Source organism: Polyodon spathula, chromosome 4, assembly GCF_017654505.1.
Source record: "Polyodon spathula isolate WHYD16114869_AA chromosome 4, ASM1765450v1, whole genome shotgun sequence".
Classification (NCBI taxonomy): Eukaryota; Metazoa; Chordata; class Actinopteri; order Acipenseriformes; family Polyodontidae; genus Polyodon; species Polyodon spathula.
Genome location: NC_054537.1, coordinates 66871767 through 66891001, shown reverse-complemented (window position 1 = coordinate 66891001; position 19235 = coordinate 66871767). Strand labels below are relative to the sequence as shown.

The following is a 19235-nucleotide window of genomic DNA, read 5'->3' as shown; positions in this document are numbered from 1 at the left end:
TTATACTCATACCTAGGACTGCTGCTGGCAGTCATTATGACAGTTACATTTTAAACAACCTCAATATTATAATGAAAGACAAACCATCGGATACAACTCAAAGTTTTATTCAAGCACATCATATCAAACATCTGCACAGCCAAAACATCTTATTTAAATGAACAATTAAACATAAAAGGGTTTATTTTCTAACTTACCACATGTAAAGCACTACTTCTTAAAATGAAAAACTATAATAAAATAAACATTTCAAAAGAAACTAGTGTGTAAACAGGTATATGTACATACACAAGTGTAAAAACGTTTTCTTTTAAATTAATGTAAAAAAAAGAAAAAAACTTAATTCCGTAATTATGTAACATGAATGCGCTTTCAGAGTGGCACCCTAAGTAGCACAATCCACACAGATGTAACACTTCTCAACTTTTCTTGTGCATTTACCACATACTGCTCTTTCACATTGGGCAGAGATATCGGAAGTTTTATTTTTATTGCTTTTAGCTAACTGGTATTGTTTGCTCTTGTATGTGTATGTCACCGGGTGCAGCACTGAATCCAGGTTGAGCTGCATTTTCTTTTTTTTTTTTAAGAAAGTTTACAAACGAGAGAAGGCCATTCGGCCCACCTTGCTCGTTTGGTTATTAGTAGCTTATCAATCCCAGAATCTCATTCTGACCCTCACAAGTCTCTGTGTAAAAAAAGTGCCTCCTATTTTCTGTTCTGAATGCCCATTTGTCTAATCTCTATTTGTGACCTCTGGTCCTTGTTTCTTTTGAATTTGTGAAACAGTCAATTTGCTTGATGCTTTGCAGTTTTCTGATCGAAATGTTTCTGCCAACGCTCTGTAGCTAGCTTCACGATGAAATATCTCCTACTGATATTTCCCCTGGTGCATTCCTTGTACAAAATGAAGGAATTGATGTCAGTACATTGTAAAATACAGCAGCTGGCCACCGGCGAAAACCATCTTTCACTGAGTACTGACGTGCCATCTGGTCTAAAACATCCATTCCATACTATTTGTCATTGTAGAAATCCAGTCTCCGTTTTTTTCATGTCAACAGTCCCGATGGCAACTGACATATGAAGGGAACTGAGAATAATTACATTCTATTTTGGCTTGCACTTGTAAACAGTTAGAGGAATACAGCTGTGGTTGCAAGTTTTGTACAGATGGTGGGCACTCTTCTTGCTTTGTTCACTGTTTTAACCAGGCTGTTTTTTTTTCTTCAACTCTTTTGCCAATTTCAGTGAAGTAAAAAAAAATGTCAGTGTAACTTTCCTCCCTTTTCCTAAGTACGGGTCCATCAACCTAAGTAAGACATTGTCATTCAGTCTCTGACCAGCTGGGCGAGTTTCATCTTTTTTCCAAGTAAGGGTAACCATTCACCACGTTTTTGGTCAATGTCTGCTGCCAGCTAAAACTTGATCCCAGATTTGTCAGGTTTGTTTGACATGTGTTTTGTCTAGCGATACTGTGCTTTTGTTGGAAACAGATGCTTGTACACTATAACGTTCTCTCCCAGCTTGTGGCAGGTAATGTTGTTTTAAAAGAATCCATTCCAAATTTCTGATACCAGGGCAAATTTATCTGTCTGAAGGTGGGCACTTCTCGTTGCTCTCAAATCAAAGCGCAGGATTGCAATAAACACTTCTAATTCTTCGAACGACATTGCCCGGAATCATCATTTTGTATAATGTCCTAAATAGTGCCATCCTTCCCAGTCTCCTGAATGCCTCCTGACGATGCAGCTGGAGTCGCTGTCCTTAGTACTGCTGTGGGTGAAGCGATTGGCATGGCTGGCACGCATGCAGCTGCTCTAGGAGAGGATACAGACAAAGCCGCTGGCACTGCAGAGGATTCCCCAGGACTGCTGGTTCTGCCATGACCTCTTCTGTATGGGGAGCCTTCTTTGTGGTTGTGGCACTTCAGTGGCACCTTTCTCTGATTCACTTGTGGAACTGCCTGTTTCACAAATCCCATGTTCATCGCTGCTGTGATCACTGACATTCCCTGCATTAAAATAATTTTCGGAGAAAGCGGTAAGCATAGCAATCACTTCTTGTGTGGCCATGCATCTTTTTTGAGCCATTTTTAGTTTCTGCGTACCTGTGAAAGTAAAATAGTAATACTATACGACAGCAGATTATATATGCTCACGTAGACAGCCAGACGGCAGTTCTCCAAGGAATTGATAGGATTACAATAGATATTTGGATAGCACATGTCTAGACTTCAAGAGCCATATTCTATTCAAAGACATACTGCTGTAAGCTCAGTGGGGGAGATAACAACAGGCTTGTATATAAATAAATAGAATACTGTAGGTTATATTCCAAATAAAAATATGTATTGTAAAAGGCCTTATTTTTCGCGATCCTGCTTTTCAAACGCCGTCAGGGTAATTAATACATGTATTTAGGAAAAGTCATAAACGGAAAACCACATAACTTTCAGACACGCAAGTAATTTAAATTTGAAAACGTCAAACCGACAAAATGACTACCGTGTCGGTTCTAATGTTAATGCATATACAATAAGTCATGCTGTGCAACGGCATACATTTTTATTCTTTTTATTGTACTTGCATGAGAAATATTGATTGATGATACGTAGCCTCACTTCTCTTCCCAGCCCTATATTATCACCCAGTAGAACAGGCTCCATAGGTGGATCGGGGAAAGGTTGTCTAACATGTCTCCTGGTAAACCATTGTTGATAGCTGTGTTGTGCAAAATGCAGCATGCAGTAATGATCTGACAACATTGTGCAGGACCATACTGTAGCACAACTCCTGATTTGTCTAGACATCTAACTTGATTTTTTTTTTTAACAATCAAAAGGCTGCTCAGTGATCACGTGTGTAGACATGTGTGCTATGTTATACTGGAACTCTGCTAGACTGCTAGGATCAGCCACAGAGGTTAAAAGCCATGGCCTTAGCCCATAGCCAGATTATGTTTATTAAGATTGTTATTGCAAAGTTACAATGATCAACAACATTAGCACCTGGAATGTAATAACACCTACCCAACAGCCATTGTTCCACATATTTTCCGGTCTCAAAATCATCAGACCACTGTCTCAATATATAATTGTTGTGGGCACTACCAGGATAGCCAGCAACCACATTCAGAATCTTCATTTGAGAGTCACACACCATCTGTACATTTAGGGTATGATGCTTTCTATTCTGGAAAATTTCATGCTTTCTGTTCTGGAAAATCTGCTCCCTTTCACTTGGCGGTGACAGTGCTATGTGAGTACAATCAATAGCACCAATCACATTGGGGAAGCCAGCCACCTGGTAGAAGCCCACTTTCAAGTGGTGTAAACCTATCCTTTGTATGGAAAAAAGTGAAGTTTGTGAGAAGTTTAGCAGGACATGTAGTACGTGCTGGAAACACCTTGAAAAGGTGGGTTGAGAAAGCCCAGCAAATGCACCCACGGTAGATTGAAAAGAGCCAGAGGCTAAATAACGTAATGAACAAAGCAGCTTCACTAAACCAGGCACAGCATTACTCCTAGCAGTTGTTGGCTTGAAAAAGTCAAGATTTAGAACTTCCTTCTGGTAAAGATAAACAAGTGGTTTAAAAGGCACTGCATAGCAAAGGACACTCAGTACTGCATCTCCAGCCAAACAAGTGTTATAGTGAACAGAAATAAGTAGCAAGCACATATAATAAGATCGAGCTGTGGCTTCCTCAGACTCCGACCTTGATGAAACACCGGCACTAAGTATCAAGTTTATTATGATTTTACCCTGATTATTTGCACCAGTAAATTTTTTTTTTCCCTCAGATGGAATGTGCACTACCAGATGGTCACTATGACAACACATATTTATCAGACTGTTAAATCAGTTGGGAATAAAGAAATACATTTAAACCCTTAGCGGTCCATTTATTCAGTGCTTGTCAGGCACGTCAGGTCCAATTTATTTTCACACGCGCTGTTTATTTTACACGCACTGAGTAAAACAGGTTTAAAAGACACTGCATAGCAAAGGACACTCAGTACTGCATCTCCAGCCAAACAAGTGGTATAGTGAACAGAAAGAAGTAGCAAGCACATATAATAAGATCGAGCTGTGGCTTCCTCAGACTCCGACCTTGACGAAACACTGGCACTGGCCAAAAAGAAAAGGAAAACAAATTTCCACAAAGATGAAATTGACCTGTTAGTTAGTGAAATGGCAAAAAAAAAAAGTAAGAAATATTATTTCAGACTTTGCAGGGCCAAAAAACATTTAAGAAAAGAAACATGGAAAGAAATAACTAACAAAATAAATTCACTGGGACACTGTAAGCGGCAGACACTTGACATAAAACACAAGGCATGACCTTAAGAGGATTACAAAAAAGAAAGCAGCAAAAAACAAACAGGACAAACTCAATGTAATGTGTTAAACGTTAAACGATGATGTTAAACATAGCGCAGACACCCGGGCACAGCAAAAACAAACCAAAACGTAGATCTAAAAGAAAGGGTCACCAAAAGCAGAAAGCATAAATAAAAGCTTGTTTCTGTATATGGAAGTTTACCATGGTAAGTTTGCATGGTAATTCTGCAGTTTGCACTCGTCTGTACCCTAACCATGCTTCCTTATGCGTTCAGTGCTTTCACTTAAAGGGTACATAAGGGCCTTTTTATTTTATTGTGTTCCTGTGTGTTGCTATAACTGTTTACATAAGGTGTGTGTATTGTTATATATATATATATATATATATATATATATATAATATATATATATATATATATATATATATATATATATATATATATTTTTTTGACCACTTTTTTAAACTTTTAAATTGCATTCCCTACTCAAAATGGCTTCACGCGTACCCACATAGACTGCTCACCTTCAGACAGATAAATTTGCCCTGGCATCAGAAATTTGGAATGGCTTCATTGAAAACAGCACTGCCTGCTAAAAATAAAACAATACACACACCTTACGTAAACAGTAGTAGCAACACATGGGAACATTTAACATAGTAAAATACCCTTTAAGAATACTGAAGAAAACTTTTGTTTTAGTCTACGTATATATTTTAGTTGATTAAAGGAAAAACAGTACAGTACATACAGTAGGCTACACAAGTAAATTATTTTTGTCATATTTCAGTTATCTGTGCACTACAAAATTAATTACTGAGAAGAAAAGATTTCAGTTTGTGTTTTAATTAAAGAACTCTGCAATGATTTGTTTCTGTGTTAGCCTTCCATTATCAATGTGAAGTTTAAAATAAAGCACCTTAAAATATGAGACCAAAACAAAATTGTCGTTGTTATCTAATATAGTGACTGTCTATATTATATATATATATATATATATATATATATATATATATATATATATATATATATATATGTGTGTGTGTGTGTGTGTTTCTTTTGGATTTTAAGGTGCTTTATTTTAAATTAACTCAAAACTCGGAAACATTTAAACAGGAAGTTTCACATCCAAACAGCTAACTGAATCCAAGCCAGTGAGAGGCATGTGTAAAATAACAACCACAAACCAAAGTCGTAAATCAGGAAAAAATGATAATACATCAAGGGCAAGCATGTAACTTCAATGAGATTCATACATGTGCACATGAAAGCAGTTTAAAATGAACAGTCTTAACTAAACTACCACAGCAAGGATAAAACTAAGTTACGGGAGTGAAAATTACTTCAGTACATCGCGGGTAGGTCTACAAAGTCACAAAAACCTACAAAAAGTCAAGATACGAAAGAAAAATCAATGATACATAGAGCCCCATGTGACTACAGCTCATCTCATTAATCTGAGCTGGATGCTTCATTTAAACACATGATCATATAATTCACATATTCATTCTGATTCCCATAATGTGAAGCACTACATTTAACACGTGCCAATTATTGCGCGTATTGATGAAAAGCACTCACAGTATTTGCAATAGTATTTTGGGCACTAAATAACACGTTAATTTAACTAATCTGATTCTCAAGTATCAAGTTTATTATGATTTTACCCTGATTATTTGCACCAGTAAAAAATTTTTTCCCTCAAATGGAATGTGCACTACCAGATGGTCACTATGACAACACATATTTATCAGACTGTTAAATCAGTTGGGAATAAAAAAATACATTTAAACCCTTAGCGGTCCATTTATTCAGTGCTTGTCAGGCACGTCAGGTCCAATTTATTTTCACACGCGCTGTTTATTTTACACACACTGAGTAAAACAGGTTTAAAAGGCACTGCATAGCAAAGGACACTCAGTACTGCATCTCCAGCCAAACCCCACCCCTTGTTCGCTGTATCTTTCACATACCTCTTTATAGTCGCACATACTGATAAATCCTCTCTTGATCACTCGTTTTACCACCAAACTCCTAAATAATGCGATCCAAGTCTTTATTTTATTACTATAACATCTCAAAAAGCTCTACAAATGTCCATGATATTCTGGATGCCGAAGCAGCTATCTTCTTTGTTTGTGTCTGTGTTATCTCTCTGGTGCAGGGGCTATCTGTATTGATCAGATACGCCACCTTTTTTTCAGCTTCTCTTGGTTGCTATTGGTCTCACTCAGTCATTGAGAGGTTTTCTCTGATTTTTTGGAGAAAAAACGACTAGAGACCTGTGTTTGATGTCTTTTTGATGATGTCAGACAGGGTCCGACATCGGACTGGAAAGGGAAAATTGTAATGTCGGACCTGGTCCGACATAGGACCTCAAAGGGTTAAGTTTTAATTATATGAAACTTTTTTTTTTTTTTAAACATTATTTCACTTTTAGGCTAATCTGCTAGACATCTCTTGTTTGATATATCACCATTTATTGCAAATATCAGGTCTCCTGAGCTTTAGATTATTCCCATCTGTGCCCACAGTCTTCTTTTTCCATACAATTTGACGATATTTAAGTTTCCTTTTTGATGGCAATAAAATGTGTGTGAACCCTACATCTACAGCTGTGGCTATGCGGTAACTGCGGTTGGAATGGGGAAATTGGGAGGTTGTGGTGGGGGGGAAATTCCTGAGGTGATGTTGAAGTGGATGTGACAGGAAGCCTCAGAACCCCGTTTTCTAACTAAAACCGGAAGCTTTGCAGCACGCTTTGGGAGGGTTACAAATTCCTACCGAGCACTGGAATAAATCTGGAGAGATCCCGCAGGAAGCAAACTTTTTTTTTGTTATTTCATGTGCCACATATACTGTGTGAGGTGTGTCTCTCAAAATAAATCTAAGAGAATATTTAGTCCAGAGTAGCATTCGACCCATTGTGGCAATCTTAAAGGGTAATTTCCATGCAACAGGTCGCGCTGTGCTACTTGTAAATACATCCACAACAACACAGTAATCAAAGGGGCAAAATCTTCATTTACTATTCATGAGGCTTTTAATTGCACCAGTAAAGGAATAGTATGCTGCACTAGTTATGTCAAGTGTAAGAAAAACTGTACATCAAGGGAAACAAAACAGCATTTGGCTGATTGCTTCATGGGACATCTACAAAATACAAAAATGAACACCTCTACATCTCCTGTTGCCAGACATTTCAACACAAATGATCACACTGCAGAATACATTACAATTTGTGGAAAAATCACTGCTATGAGACAAATGTAGCCAGGAAGCAAAAAGAGCGCAAATTAATTTTCAAATTAGGCACTTTAGAACCGCTTGGAATTAACATTCTAGTCTGAAGTCACCATGTCGTCATCTTGTCATCATCCTCTGGAACTTTTCTTTTGAAAGACAGCTTCTTTGTAAAAACAGCTTGTTTTCGCACTGCTTTTTCCATCCAGCTGAAGAATGACTTGTATTCTGAAACGGCCTGGTATAATTGATTTTTTAAATTAATTATTCACATTTTTTATGTACCTGCATTACCTTTTTTTCTTTTTTATTTTGCTGCTTTTGGTACATAGCAGTTTTCCATTATCAAATGTTGTTTAGCATCACATTTGTAATATGCTATATTTAATTTGTTTCCCCAGTCCTGAATGGTTTAAGTGGTATTCAATTAAAAAATAGTGCTTTACAGCTTCAGCATATTTTACATCTCCAAAGTTCTATGGAATGTATTAAGATATAAATATTGGTTTGAACCTGTTGGCATGCCACAGGAGATTTAGCAACCAAACCATCCAGCAAATTTGCATAGTAAACCCATTGCAAGTGCAACTTCTGGCAAGGTTTCTGCACAGGGAGATTCTCTTGATGTGGCGCCTACAGTAGTGCCATCTGGCCCTGTGCTATCAATAGCCTGGGGCCAGAACTGGCAGAAGAATGTACAGGTTGCAAACAGCACAGCTCCACTTAATAAATTTACCGTTGCAGCTTCACGGGTTAAGTGCAGGGTTTGGGAAATTAGCCGATAAGGCCAACACACAATATGTTGTTTTTTTTGTAAATGAAGGGTTGAAAACTGCAGAGGACACTAAGCAGGGTTCCGTTCTGTGGCAGGTTGTGGCCTGAGTCAATGAACCTGTTGATTCCTGAAACTCAAACTGCAAAGCCCCCCCCAAGTCTCAATTATTTTCTTTTCTTTTTTTGGCCTGTGTGGATTCCTTCACTTCTGGCTTGTCAGTTTTAATTCCAAACCCCAGTTGGTATTGACTGAAATTCATTTCCATGTTAGTGACAGTTCAGGTTCATGTGTGTAATGATTTTCTCTTGTTCCTTATTCAGCATTGGTATTTTGTTTTTGTAACTTTTAGTGCTTAATTCAGGTAACATTTTAATGCAGTCCAGAGCACTCGGAGATAGGCAACAGTTAAGTAGGTGTAAAAGCTAGAGTTTTTGATCTAACTAAAACAGTTTACTTCATCTAAAAATATATATTTATTTTTTAACCATGAATTATCCTAGTATTACTTTTTTTCTGAAATCTCATAAATAGGCACCCAATAAGGCTAATGGTTGCAGAGAAATTGGTAAAAAGTGGTACCCTCTGTCAGTGGGAGGGCAGTCACTTTTTACTGGGATACAGCTTTCGTTAGTGTGTTTCGCTAATTAAATGAGGCATAACATCAGTTCTCTCCACATCAGCATTATTTATAAACACAAACATGTACATATTTATATAACAGGATGTCTGTTCTTTCAAGTAGAAATCTGATACCTGATTAAGGTGTGAAATAATGCTGTTGTTGAGGGTAGCTGATGTTATGCCCTGGCAACAATTTAAATAATACACTGCAGTTGCCAGTATCATGACAGGTATGCAATGACCTATACCTTAAATACTTCCCAAGTTCAATCGATCAGATGTTGGCGTCTGTCTCCTAAAAAAGAAAAAAAACGTTATCCACATTCACAGCATTTGAAATAACTTTAAAGTGGCATTAGAGGAGAGGAACAGTGGAGAGAAACTGCAAGAAGTGTTACTGATTATGTCTGTATCATACCTACTAGTTGTTCATTATCTCACCAACACCCTAAATGAGTAGTTTTTTTTATTGCTGAAGACAGTCAATCAAAGACTGGGAATTTGTATTCACACTCATTAAAGAGACCTACATCTCAGCCCAGTATTGATTATTAAGCAAGAGATCTACAACATTCAGGATGCGGCTCAGGGAGAGTGCTCATGTAAAGTTGTGAAGAGCTAAAGTAACCTTGAAGTAGCAGAACATGAATGTCAAGAGCCAAGGGGCTCCTTTATTTATTTTAATTATTTACCTATTAAGGGAACGAAGGATGAAATTGATATTACTTCCTGCATTGAAATGAAAAGTAAACAAGAAGCAAGTCTCCAGTTCCGAGTGCTCTGCATGGCTGGAAACAATTAGAGAAATGACCAGGTAGGCATCACTGATATTCACACCGAAGGAGACAGAGTGAGGGAGAGCCAGGGAGATGGATTCTTATTTATAAAGGTCAAGACAAAGTGCTGGTTTTCTCAGGAAGAATTTCAGATTAGGTTTCCTGGGAAAACATTCAGCTGACTTCGAAGGACACCACAGCAGACTTTTAAATACGCACTTGGCTGTGGACCTATTCATCTCTCTTTGTAGTGCCGGAATGGACACTAGCTCAGCTCAGTAGTTGTCTGAACCATTTATCTTTGACATCAGGTCAGCCCAGCTATTGTGTTACCTGTGACATGAACTACCACAGTAGACATGTTAGGCCTCCTGATCTTGTTCCTGTAAAACAAGAAGATTGGAAATCTGGGTAAAGTGATTAGAATTAATAAATCTGTTCAGGGACAAACTTGGGGACAGTGACTCAGAACTAGCATATTCACTGTCAATGGAAATTGGACAAAAACTTTTGAATTTGCATTTTTAGTTTTGCAAAAAAAAAAAAAAATGCTGTAAAGATTTTTTTTTCCTCATCCACAAAAGCATATGTATATACAGTACCTATAGAAAGTCTACACCCCCTTTCAAAATGTTCGCCTTTTGTTGCCTTATAGCCTGGAATTAAAATGCATTAAAGTAGTTTTTTAAAAAATTTATCAACACATCCTACCCCACAACTTCCAAGGGAAAACATATTCTATACAGTTGTACACAATTAATTAAAAAACTAAATAGCAATAGCTAAACTAAATTAGCTCAAAATCAATCACCTTCAAAATCACACATCAAGTTAAGTGGCCTCCATCTGTGTTATATTGTAGAGATTCACAGAATTTCAGGATACATTCAGCAGTTCCTGTAGGTTCCCTCTCCTGGGTAGTGCATTTCAAAGCAAAGACTCAACCATGAGCACCAAGGTGCTTTCAAAAGAACTCCAGGACAAAGCTGTTGAAAGGCACAGATCAGGGGATGGGTATAAAAAAATACCAAAGGCCTTGAATATCCCTTGGAGCATGATCAAGGCAATTATTAAGAAGTGGAAGGTGTATGGCACCTCCAAACTGGATGACTGAGCAAGAAGGAGACTGATCAGAGGCTTCCAACAGGCCAATTACAACTTTGCAAGAGTTACAGGCTACTGGTCAAAGTGTGCATGTGACAACAATATCCCAAGCACTCCACAAATCTGGCCTGTATGGTAGGGTGGCAAGAAAGAAGCCATTACTCAAGAAAGCCCACCTTGAATCACATTTAAAGTATGCAAAAAAACACACAGGAAATTATGTAGCCATGTGGCAAAAAGTTTTGTGGTCTGACGAAACTAAAATGGAACTTTTTGGCCTAAATGCAAAGTGTTATTTTTGGAGCAAACCCAACACAGTGCATCACCCAAAGAACACAATCTCTACTGTGAAGCATGGTGGTGGCAGCACCATGTTATGGGGGTGTTTCTCATCAGCAGGGACTGGGGCACTTGTCAGGATAGAAGAGAAAATGAATGGAGCAAAGTACAGATAAGTCCTTGAGGAAAACCTGCTGCCATCTGCAAGAAAGCTGAAACTGGGACAGAAGTTCACCTTTCAGCATGACAATGACCCAAAGCACACAGCCAAAGCTACACTGGAGTGGCTAAGTAACAGAAAGGTAAATGTCCTTGAGTGGCCCAGTCAGAGCCACAACCTAAATCCAATCGAAAATTTGTGGCATGACGTGAAGATTGCTGTCCATCGACGCTCCCCAAGGAACTTGACAGAGTTTGAACAGTTTTGTAAAGAATGGTCAAATATTTCCAAATTTAGTTATGCAAAGTTGGTAGAGACCTATCCCAACAGACTCACAGCTATAATTGCTGCCAAAGGTGCTTCCACCAAGTATTAACCCAGGGGGGTGGAGACTTATCCAATTATGATCTTTCAGCTTTGTATTTTTAATATATATATTTTTTCTCAATAAAAACTTTCCCCCTTAACAGTGTGGAGTATGTGTGTAGATAAGTGGGAAAAAAAAAAATCCTCATTTAGATGCATGAAAGTCTGAGGCACTGACACAACAAAATGTGAAAAATGTTCAAGGGGGTATATATATATATATATAAAATATCAGATTCTGATAGATCAACGCCCCGGTTTGAACGATCGCCCCACCCCAGCTTTTAACTGAAAGTAAAATGTTCACCATTAATTTCAGTTTTTTTAATAAAACAAGCATTGGGCTAACATAAATCTGATGTAGTGTTTTGTTTAATTGTGTTTTTCTCAACCAGGAGGGGCAAGAAACACAGTATGGTCCTGAGGACACAGCTCTCTGTAAGGGTCCATGCCTGCATCGGTAAGTTAAAAGTGTTAGGAGCATTAAAATGAGTAAGAATTACTACGACAGCACAGAAAATAGAAATGAGTGTAAGCCCATCTGTAAGTTAAAATAAATTATTATGACTTTTACCTTTTGTTGAGTGACAATTTAAAATGAGGAGAGTCAACAGCACGTTTTTAAATGTTGTTTTCTATGACACTTTCACCTTTATGGCAGAAGGTTAGGATGATGTTTTCTGTGACAATAGTACTGTGTCAGATGCTTAGGGATAGTTCCGCCTGGGATATTTTTTTTAATGTTTTATGGCTTGTGCTGCAAATGAGCCAGTCGGGCAGAGCCAGTATTGACGTGAGCTTGTCAGTTTTCGGAAGGCTATCTGGTGATAGGCTGTTTGAATTAGTTTCACCTCTCTCTCTCTCTCTCTCTCCTCTCTCTCTCTCTCTCTCTCTCTCTCTCTCTCTCTCTCTCTCTCTCTCTCTCTCTCTCTCTCTCTCTATATATATATATATATATATATATATATATATATATATATATATATAAAATAGGGTGTAGAGAAAACATCTGCATTTTGTTAAGCTGTATATTTATGTTGTGGAGCGATCTCAAGTTAAGAATGAAAAATAGGAATCTTTTTTGTTGATTTATGAACTTATCCTCAGTGGCTAGCGAATGCGGTTTAGTTTCAAGGATGTTCAGTGAGGGATGTCAGTTCATGATATCTGAACAGAACACAGGGATTACCAAAATGTAGTCACCATGTCTCGCCAATTGCACCTCCTCAGATACCTGTCTTTAAGTATTAGGTGGGAGCAACTGTGATTCTGATAGAGCTACATTAGAAAACAACATTATAGCACAGACTGGAATGAATTAATCATGACCAGTATTGTTAGATTCCAAGTATTCACTTCATATGAAGAGTATTGTTTGTAATACAAAACAAGTGCTTCTTTTTATTTGTTTAAGCTGGGTTGGAGATGTGTAAAGAAGGGTATTGCCTTTCACACAGAGTCGTGCATTTTCATGCACATAATTGGTTTGTAGGTTGCTTGCACATATAATTTATGTACTCTGAAATGGTTTCAGTGAAAGGTTTTTCTTTGGTTCACTGAATGAATCTTACAGATTGCAGCTTGGTAATAGTAACCTGAAATAGAAAACATTTTCACTTGAAAGAAGACACAAGTGGAGAATGTTAGCAGCTCCACAAAATGTGCAACCAAATCTGAATTTAATTTAAAGAATGCCTTGAGAATTTGTAGGAAGCACCGTGGTCTTCAAACTCATGTGCACACTATAGTGGACCAGAATAAGTACACATGTTGGTTTCAGTTCATTAGCCATCAGCATAACTGAAAGGAAGAGGATGAAGAGTGGACTCCCTATTCAGTGCACTATTAACAATGTGCGCTGAACTGGCTTTCTAAAACTGATTGGAAATTTGAGGACTTGGAGGTGGAATCTTCTTCCTTATGCTGCAGCATTCATGTTCAGATCCCACTAGAATATTGGTTCCTTTTTTAACCACATGTGCCTTCTGTAAACACTTTTATTATTCACATCTATTATAACTGTCCTGTATGACATGATTCTGACCTGACCTTTATTTATTTTCTTATTTTTAATTCCCTGTATCATTAAAGCAAAGATTTATGTATTTTTGTTTTTGTTCATTTTTATACATTGCTATAGCCATTTTTTAAATTTACAGAAAGCTTTAAAATGTACTTACAAAAACCGAAATACATAAATCTTTGCTTTAATATTACAGTGGATTAAAAAAAGAAAAAAAAGTAAATAAATAAATAAATAAACGTTATGTCAAAATCTGGTTTATTTGGAATAAAATAGGTATTCTGTCATGTTCGATCATTCCACCACATTGTCACAGTCCTCAAAAACAGTGATAGATATGTGAGAGAGACTACAGCTGTGCCATGACTGTGCAGGACTTCTGCAGTTCAGATTAAGTAGGTTTTTGGTGTAACCAGTCCAATGGTGCAATCCTTTGGTGTAACCAGATATGTCAAGGCCGAGTCCTCCTACTCACAAAAGCAATCATCCTCATTATCAATCAGGAAGATTTTCTCCAAATCAGGCCATTGAGATTTGTCCATTTACAATGACTCCGGTGTATCAGCCTGCACCAGGAGTCTTTTGTTTTCGAACACTGCACTTTTAAAGCTGCTATGACCAATGCCTACTGTCGAAACCTTGGTGCAGTGGGTGGCTTTGTAGATTATAGACATTTTATTATTGTTGTTTGGTTCTGGACAGCTGAATGTGTCATAACGATGGGAGGTTTAGTCGTTAAGTAATAATAATAATAATAATAATAATAATAATAATAATAATAATAATAATAATAATGTAGTGTGCAAGGTATATTTGTATTTTGACTAGTTTAAATTGTAATAATTGAATACCTTGTTTTGAATTCAAATCATGTAGAACTCAACCCTTATTGAAATAATCAGACTAGACCATATTTCTAGTAAATACACAGTAACAGTTTTATTAGAAATAAAACTAAATAAAGGAAAAATTAAAGGTGCAACAACTAAACTAAGATAATACAGAAAGGAAGAATTAACTAAACTAAACAGTACAGAAAATAAGGTTCAGACAACAACACCCCCACTCCTGCTGGTTGAGGATTACAACCCTACTTGTTTAATACTTTACGGATTTGTGCTGCTTCCTCCGCTGTTCCATGTCTTCAATACAGGCGCTCGAAGCATGCCCACTGGCAAGGTCAGGTAAGTTCCAGGGTCTGCCTTCCTTGTGTTTCGTCTCCACTTCAGGGTACGAAATAAATGTCTTTGCAAAGAACTATTTAGATATAACTATTTAGATATTCCACTGAAACAGCAATTCCACCACCAATATGTGCTCTCTTCGTCCGGTTATGTCTGGGATATTCCACCGCAAACTCCGGCACTGCTAGCTCAATAAATCTAATATATTTCAATTTATGTCGACTTCAAATGTTTATCCAACTCTTTCCCTGGTGATCAATCGGGGATAAGTTATACAAGTACTTTAGGATTTTAGACGTCTCACAAAGCAGACTCCCACACCAAGGCAAACACTAGAATAGTTATCTCGTATTAGAATGTCCGAAAACGGTATCTCTGTCCCAGCTGGTCGCAGGCTGGATCTCCAGGTTATCACAGTTCAAAGACTGGTTTGTGTATTGAAGCCTTGCATTTCATGTCAGGAGCATTGTTTCAGTGTCGAGCTCATATTTTTGTAGGTCTCTCTGCCCCTGTGATTGGATAGTTGGGTTAATTTGGGCAGTGCCTGAGCCCACGTGAAGTGCTTTTCACTGGTTGTTCTCATACCGACGCGACCCCTTGTTCTCCATTGGTCCACTATTCCACCCTGTCGGCTGGATTTATGAGATAGACTGGTTCTCATCTTAAGTGTGAAGACACCTAGAATTATTTGGCTTGTGGCGCCGAATGGGTCATTCAGCGATCGTGAAGATAAGCCATGTGTCCATTATTTAGTTTACGACTCTTTTTAAAAGCATTCTTGGTCAGTGGGGAGTTGGTGACCAGAAACCAAGAAGACACAGGAATGGTTTAAGATCCCCCCTGTATATTCCAATTCTGTTACTTTAATGCACAGAGTGATATGATGACCCCCCCCCCCCCCCCCTTAACACTACAATAATAATAATGATGCTATAACTCATTATTGTGGAGAGGCTCTGTGGAAGCTGGAAAACCTAGTGAATTTGTTAACAAAGATTGAGGGTTGTAATTTTACAGTGTAAAAATTTGTCAGAATACTAAAAATTAGGGTTAAAATTGATTACTTCGCAACATGTGGGGAAGGATTATTATTATTATTATTATTATTATTATTATTATTATTATTATTATTATTATTATTAATTCAGGAGTCACATACCAAATTACTACATGAAGATATAATGTGAATATCATTTTTTGTAAGGGTAATTATGTAGTGGTGCAAAAAGAAGATAGTTTAATTTCATGCAGGGGCCACCGTCACCACAAATTTGTTGATCATCAAGTTTACATCAGTAAACTTGAGTTTAATTTAATGAGAAAAAGAAATACCAGGGTTAATAATGGTAACTACTTAAATTGTTCTCTTAGTATTCTGATTGTTTTCTTTAAATGCTTTACGATAAAATGTTTTTTTTTCATGTGTTTCTTTATTTTCAGTATACACATTTTTCAACCTGTTAATGATATGAAGCGTAGTCTAACACTCTGAATGAAATTATTTCACACAGTGTATTTGCTGGAGTTTATTCATTGATTTACTTTAATAAATAATTAGGTCTAAATGTAATTCCTGTAAGTTGCTTTGGAAAAAAATAAAAATAAAAATAAAATATAAACAACAAGAAACAATACAAATCATAAAAGTTTTCACTAATTATTATTGCCCACTTGCAGCCCACTGTCTATTGTTATGTTACTTTCAACAGTATTTTCAAATAGATAATATATCATACGGGTGATGTAGTGGGGTTAGGAGTACAGGAGGATAGGGATAGATAGATATATAGATTGGGGATAGAGAGAGAGAGAGAGAGAGAGAGAGAGAGAGAGAGAGAGAGAGAGAGAGAGAGAGAGAGAGAGTTGAGGAGTGCAAAAGTTTCCGGCTGGGAGGTGGTGTTTTTAAATGCTGAAAAAAGTAAGAATGCTTTCAAAAATAGACATGTTAATAGATTGTATTTATCAATTAACTAAATGCAAAGTGAGGAAACAGAAGAAAAATCTAAATCAAATCAATATTTGGTGTGACCACCCTTTGCCTTCAAAACAGCATCAATTCTTCTAGGTACACTTGCACAAAGTCAGGGATTTTGTAGGCATATAGTCAGGTGTATGATTAAACAATTATACCAAACAGGTGCTAATGATCATCAATTCAATATGTAGGTTGAAACACAATCATTAACTGAAACAGAAACAGCTGTGTAGGAGGAATATAACTGGGTGAGGAACAGCCAAACTCAGCTAACAAGTTGAGGTTGCTGAAGACAGTTTACTGTCAAAAGTCATACACCATGGCAAGACTGAGCACAGCAACAAGACACAAGGTAGTTATACTGCATCAGCAAGGTCTCTCCCAGGCAGAAATTTCAAGGCAGACAGGGGTTTCCAGATGTGCTGTCCAAGCTCTTTGAAGAAGCACAAAGAAACGGGCAACGTTGAGGACCGCAGACGCAGTGGTCGGCCAAGGAAACTTACTGCAGGTGATGAAAGACACATCATGCTTACTTCCCTTCGCAATCGTAAGATGTCCAGCAATGCCATCAGCTCAGAATTGGCAGAAAACAGTGGGGCCCTGGTAAACCCATCTGGTCAGAAGTGGCCTTCATGGAATCTTGCAGCCAAAAAGCCATACCTCCAACGTGGAAACAATACTCAACTATGCACGAAAACACAGAAACTGGGGTGCAGAAAAATGGCAGCAGGTGCTCTGGACTGATGAGTCAAAATTTGAAATAGTGGAGGTTCCTTGCAAGTTTGGGGCTGCATTTCTGCAAATGGAGTTGGGGATTTGGTCAGAATTAATGGTCTCCTCAATGCTGAGAAGTACAGGCAGATACTTATCCATCATGCCATACCATCAGGGAGGCATCTGATTGGCCCCAAATTTATTCTGCAGCATGACAACGACCCCAAACATACAGCGAAAGTCATTAAGAACTATCTTCAGCGTAAAGAAGAACAAGGAGTCCTGGAAGTGATGGTATGGCCCCCACAGAGCCCTGATCTCAGCATCATCGAGTCTGTCTGGGATTACATGAAGAGAGAGAAGCAACTGAGGCTGCCTAAATCCACAGAAGAACTGTGGTTAGTTCTCCAAGATGTTTGGGCAAACCTACCTGTCGAGTTCCATCAAAAACTGTGTGCAAGTGTACCTAGAAGAATTGATGCTGTTTTGAAGGCAAAGGGTGGTCACACCAAATATTGATTTGATGTAGATTTTTCTTCTGTTCACTCACTTTGCAATTTGTTAATTGATAAATATAATCTATTAACATATCTATTTTTGAAAGCATTCTTACTTTACAGCATTTTTTCACACCTGCCTAAAACTTTTGCACAGTATTGTATATAAAATAAATGATAGTTTAATATAATGCGCATCATTTAAACTGTAAGCCCAAGGCTGTACTGAGTTCTGAAGATTCCATATACAGGTTGGTGTAAGCATATTTTTAGTAGTGTAGCGTGCACAGGGGAAAGCAGTAGTAGGGCTGATAGGTGACATAATGACATAGCTAGCTGTACAGCGGTGCTGGTGCTATGTTTCAGTACCAGACGTCCTGGGTTCGCGCCCACCCTCCGCCTGTGTGTGGATTGCCTCATCTTGTGTGAGGCACCTGCCTACGGGAACCGATGTTCACTACAGTATTAATACATCAAAAGCAATAATTATAAAAACTTGTGAATTTACGAAATACAATACACTTCTAATATAATAATTGAATTTTAAACATACCTGATCTCCTTTTTTCCCCATTTGTGTTTTGTTGTCACAGCGTTTCATTTCCACCAACGTAACACAGTTGGACACCAATGTTTTTATGCTGCGGTAAAACATTCCCGCTTGAACAATAAAAAAAAAACAAAACAAAACAAAAAAACTTAGTGATTGCCGTAAAACACAGGATTACGACAGTGATGAAAAAATGCACAGTTTCAGCAGTAACTGCTGTACGGACGTAACACGTTCTGGCATTGGTACTAACAGCGAGTACTTATTTCAAATGTTCTTATTTTGTGTAAGAATATATTATATGTTTGTCGAACTCATACACAGATGTATTATCAGTTAATGATTACTGGATTTTGGATGTACTGATGTTAATATTTAGCAAATAGATTACAATTTTCTTTTTGTGTAATTATTGAAGCCATGTGTTATGTTCGAAACCCGGTATTTGATTGTTGTATTTCTAACATTCAATAATAATAATAATAAAAAAAAAAAAAAAAAAAAAAAAAAAAAAACAGAACTTCATTGCCATATTTTAAAAGCATATCTTACAATTTTTTTTGTAAAACATCATTTTGCAAACATATATAAGAAACATGTTTCTTAATTCAAGGTACATGATGACT

The 19235-nt window shown here is 37.4% G+C and overlaps 1 protein-coding gene across 9 annotated transcripts in view; it reads left to right on the top strand.

Annotated features, from left to right (window-relative positions):
* Nucleotides 1-19235, top strand: part of LOC121314771 (FH1/FH2 domain-containing protein 3-like) — a 263850-nt gene that overhangs the window by 28852 nt on the left and 215763 nt on the right. For all 9 annotated transcript variants that reach the window (XM_041248429.1, XM_041248428.1, XM_041248437.1 and 6 more), the window contains exon 3: nucleotides 12062-12126. In XM_041248429.1, the coding sequence (XP_041104363.1) occupies nucleotides 12062-12126 (65 nt within the window). The remainder of the gene's footprint in view (nucleotides 1-12061; nucleotides 12127-19235) is intronic.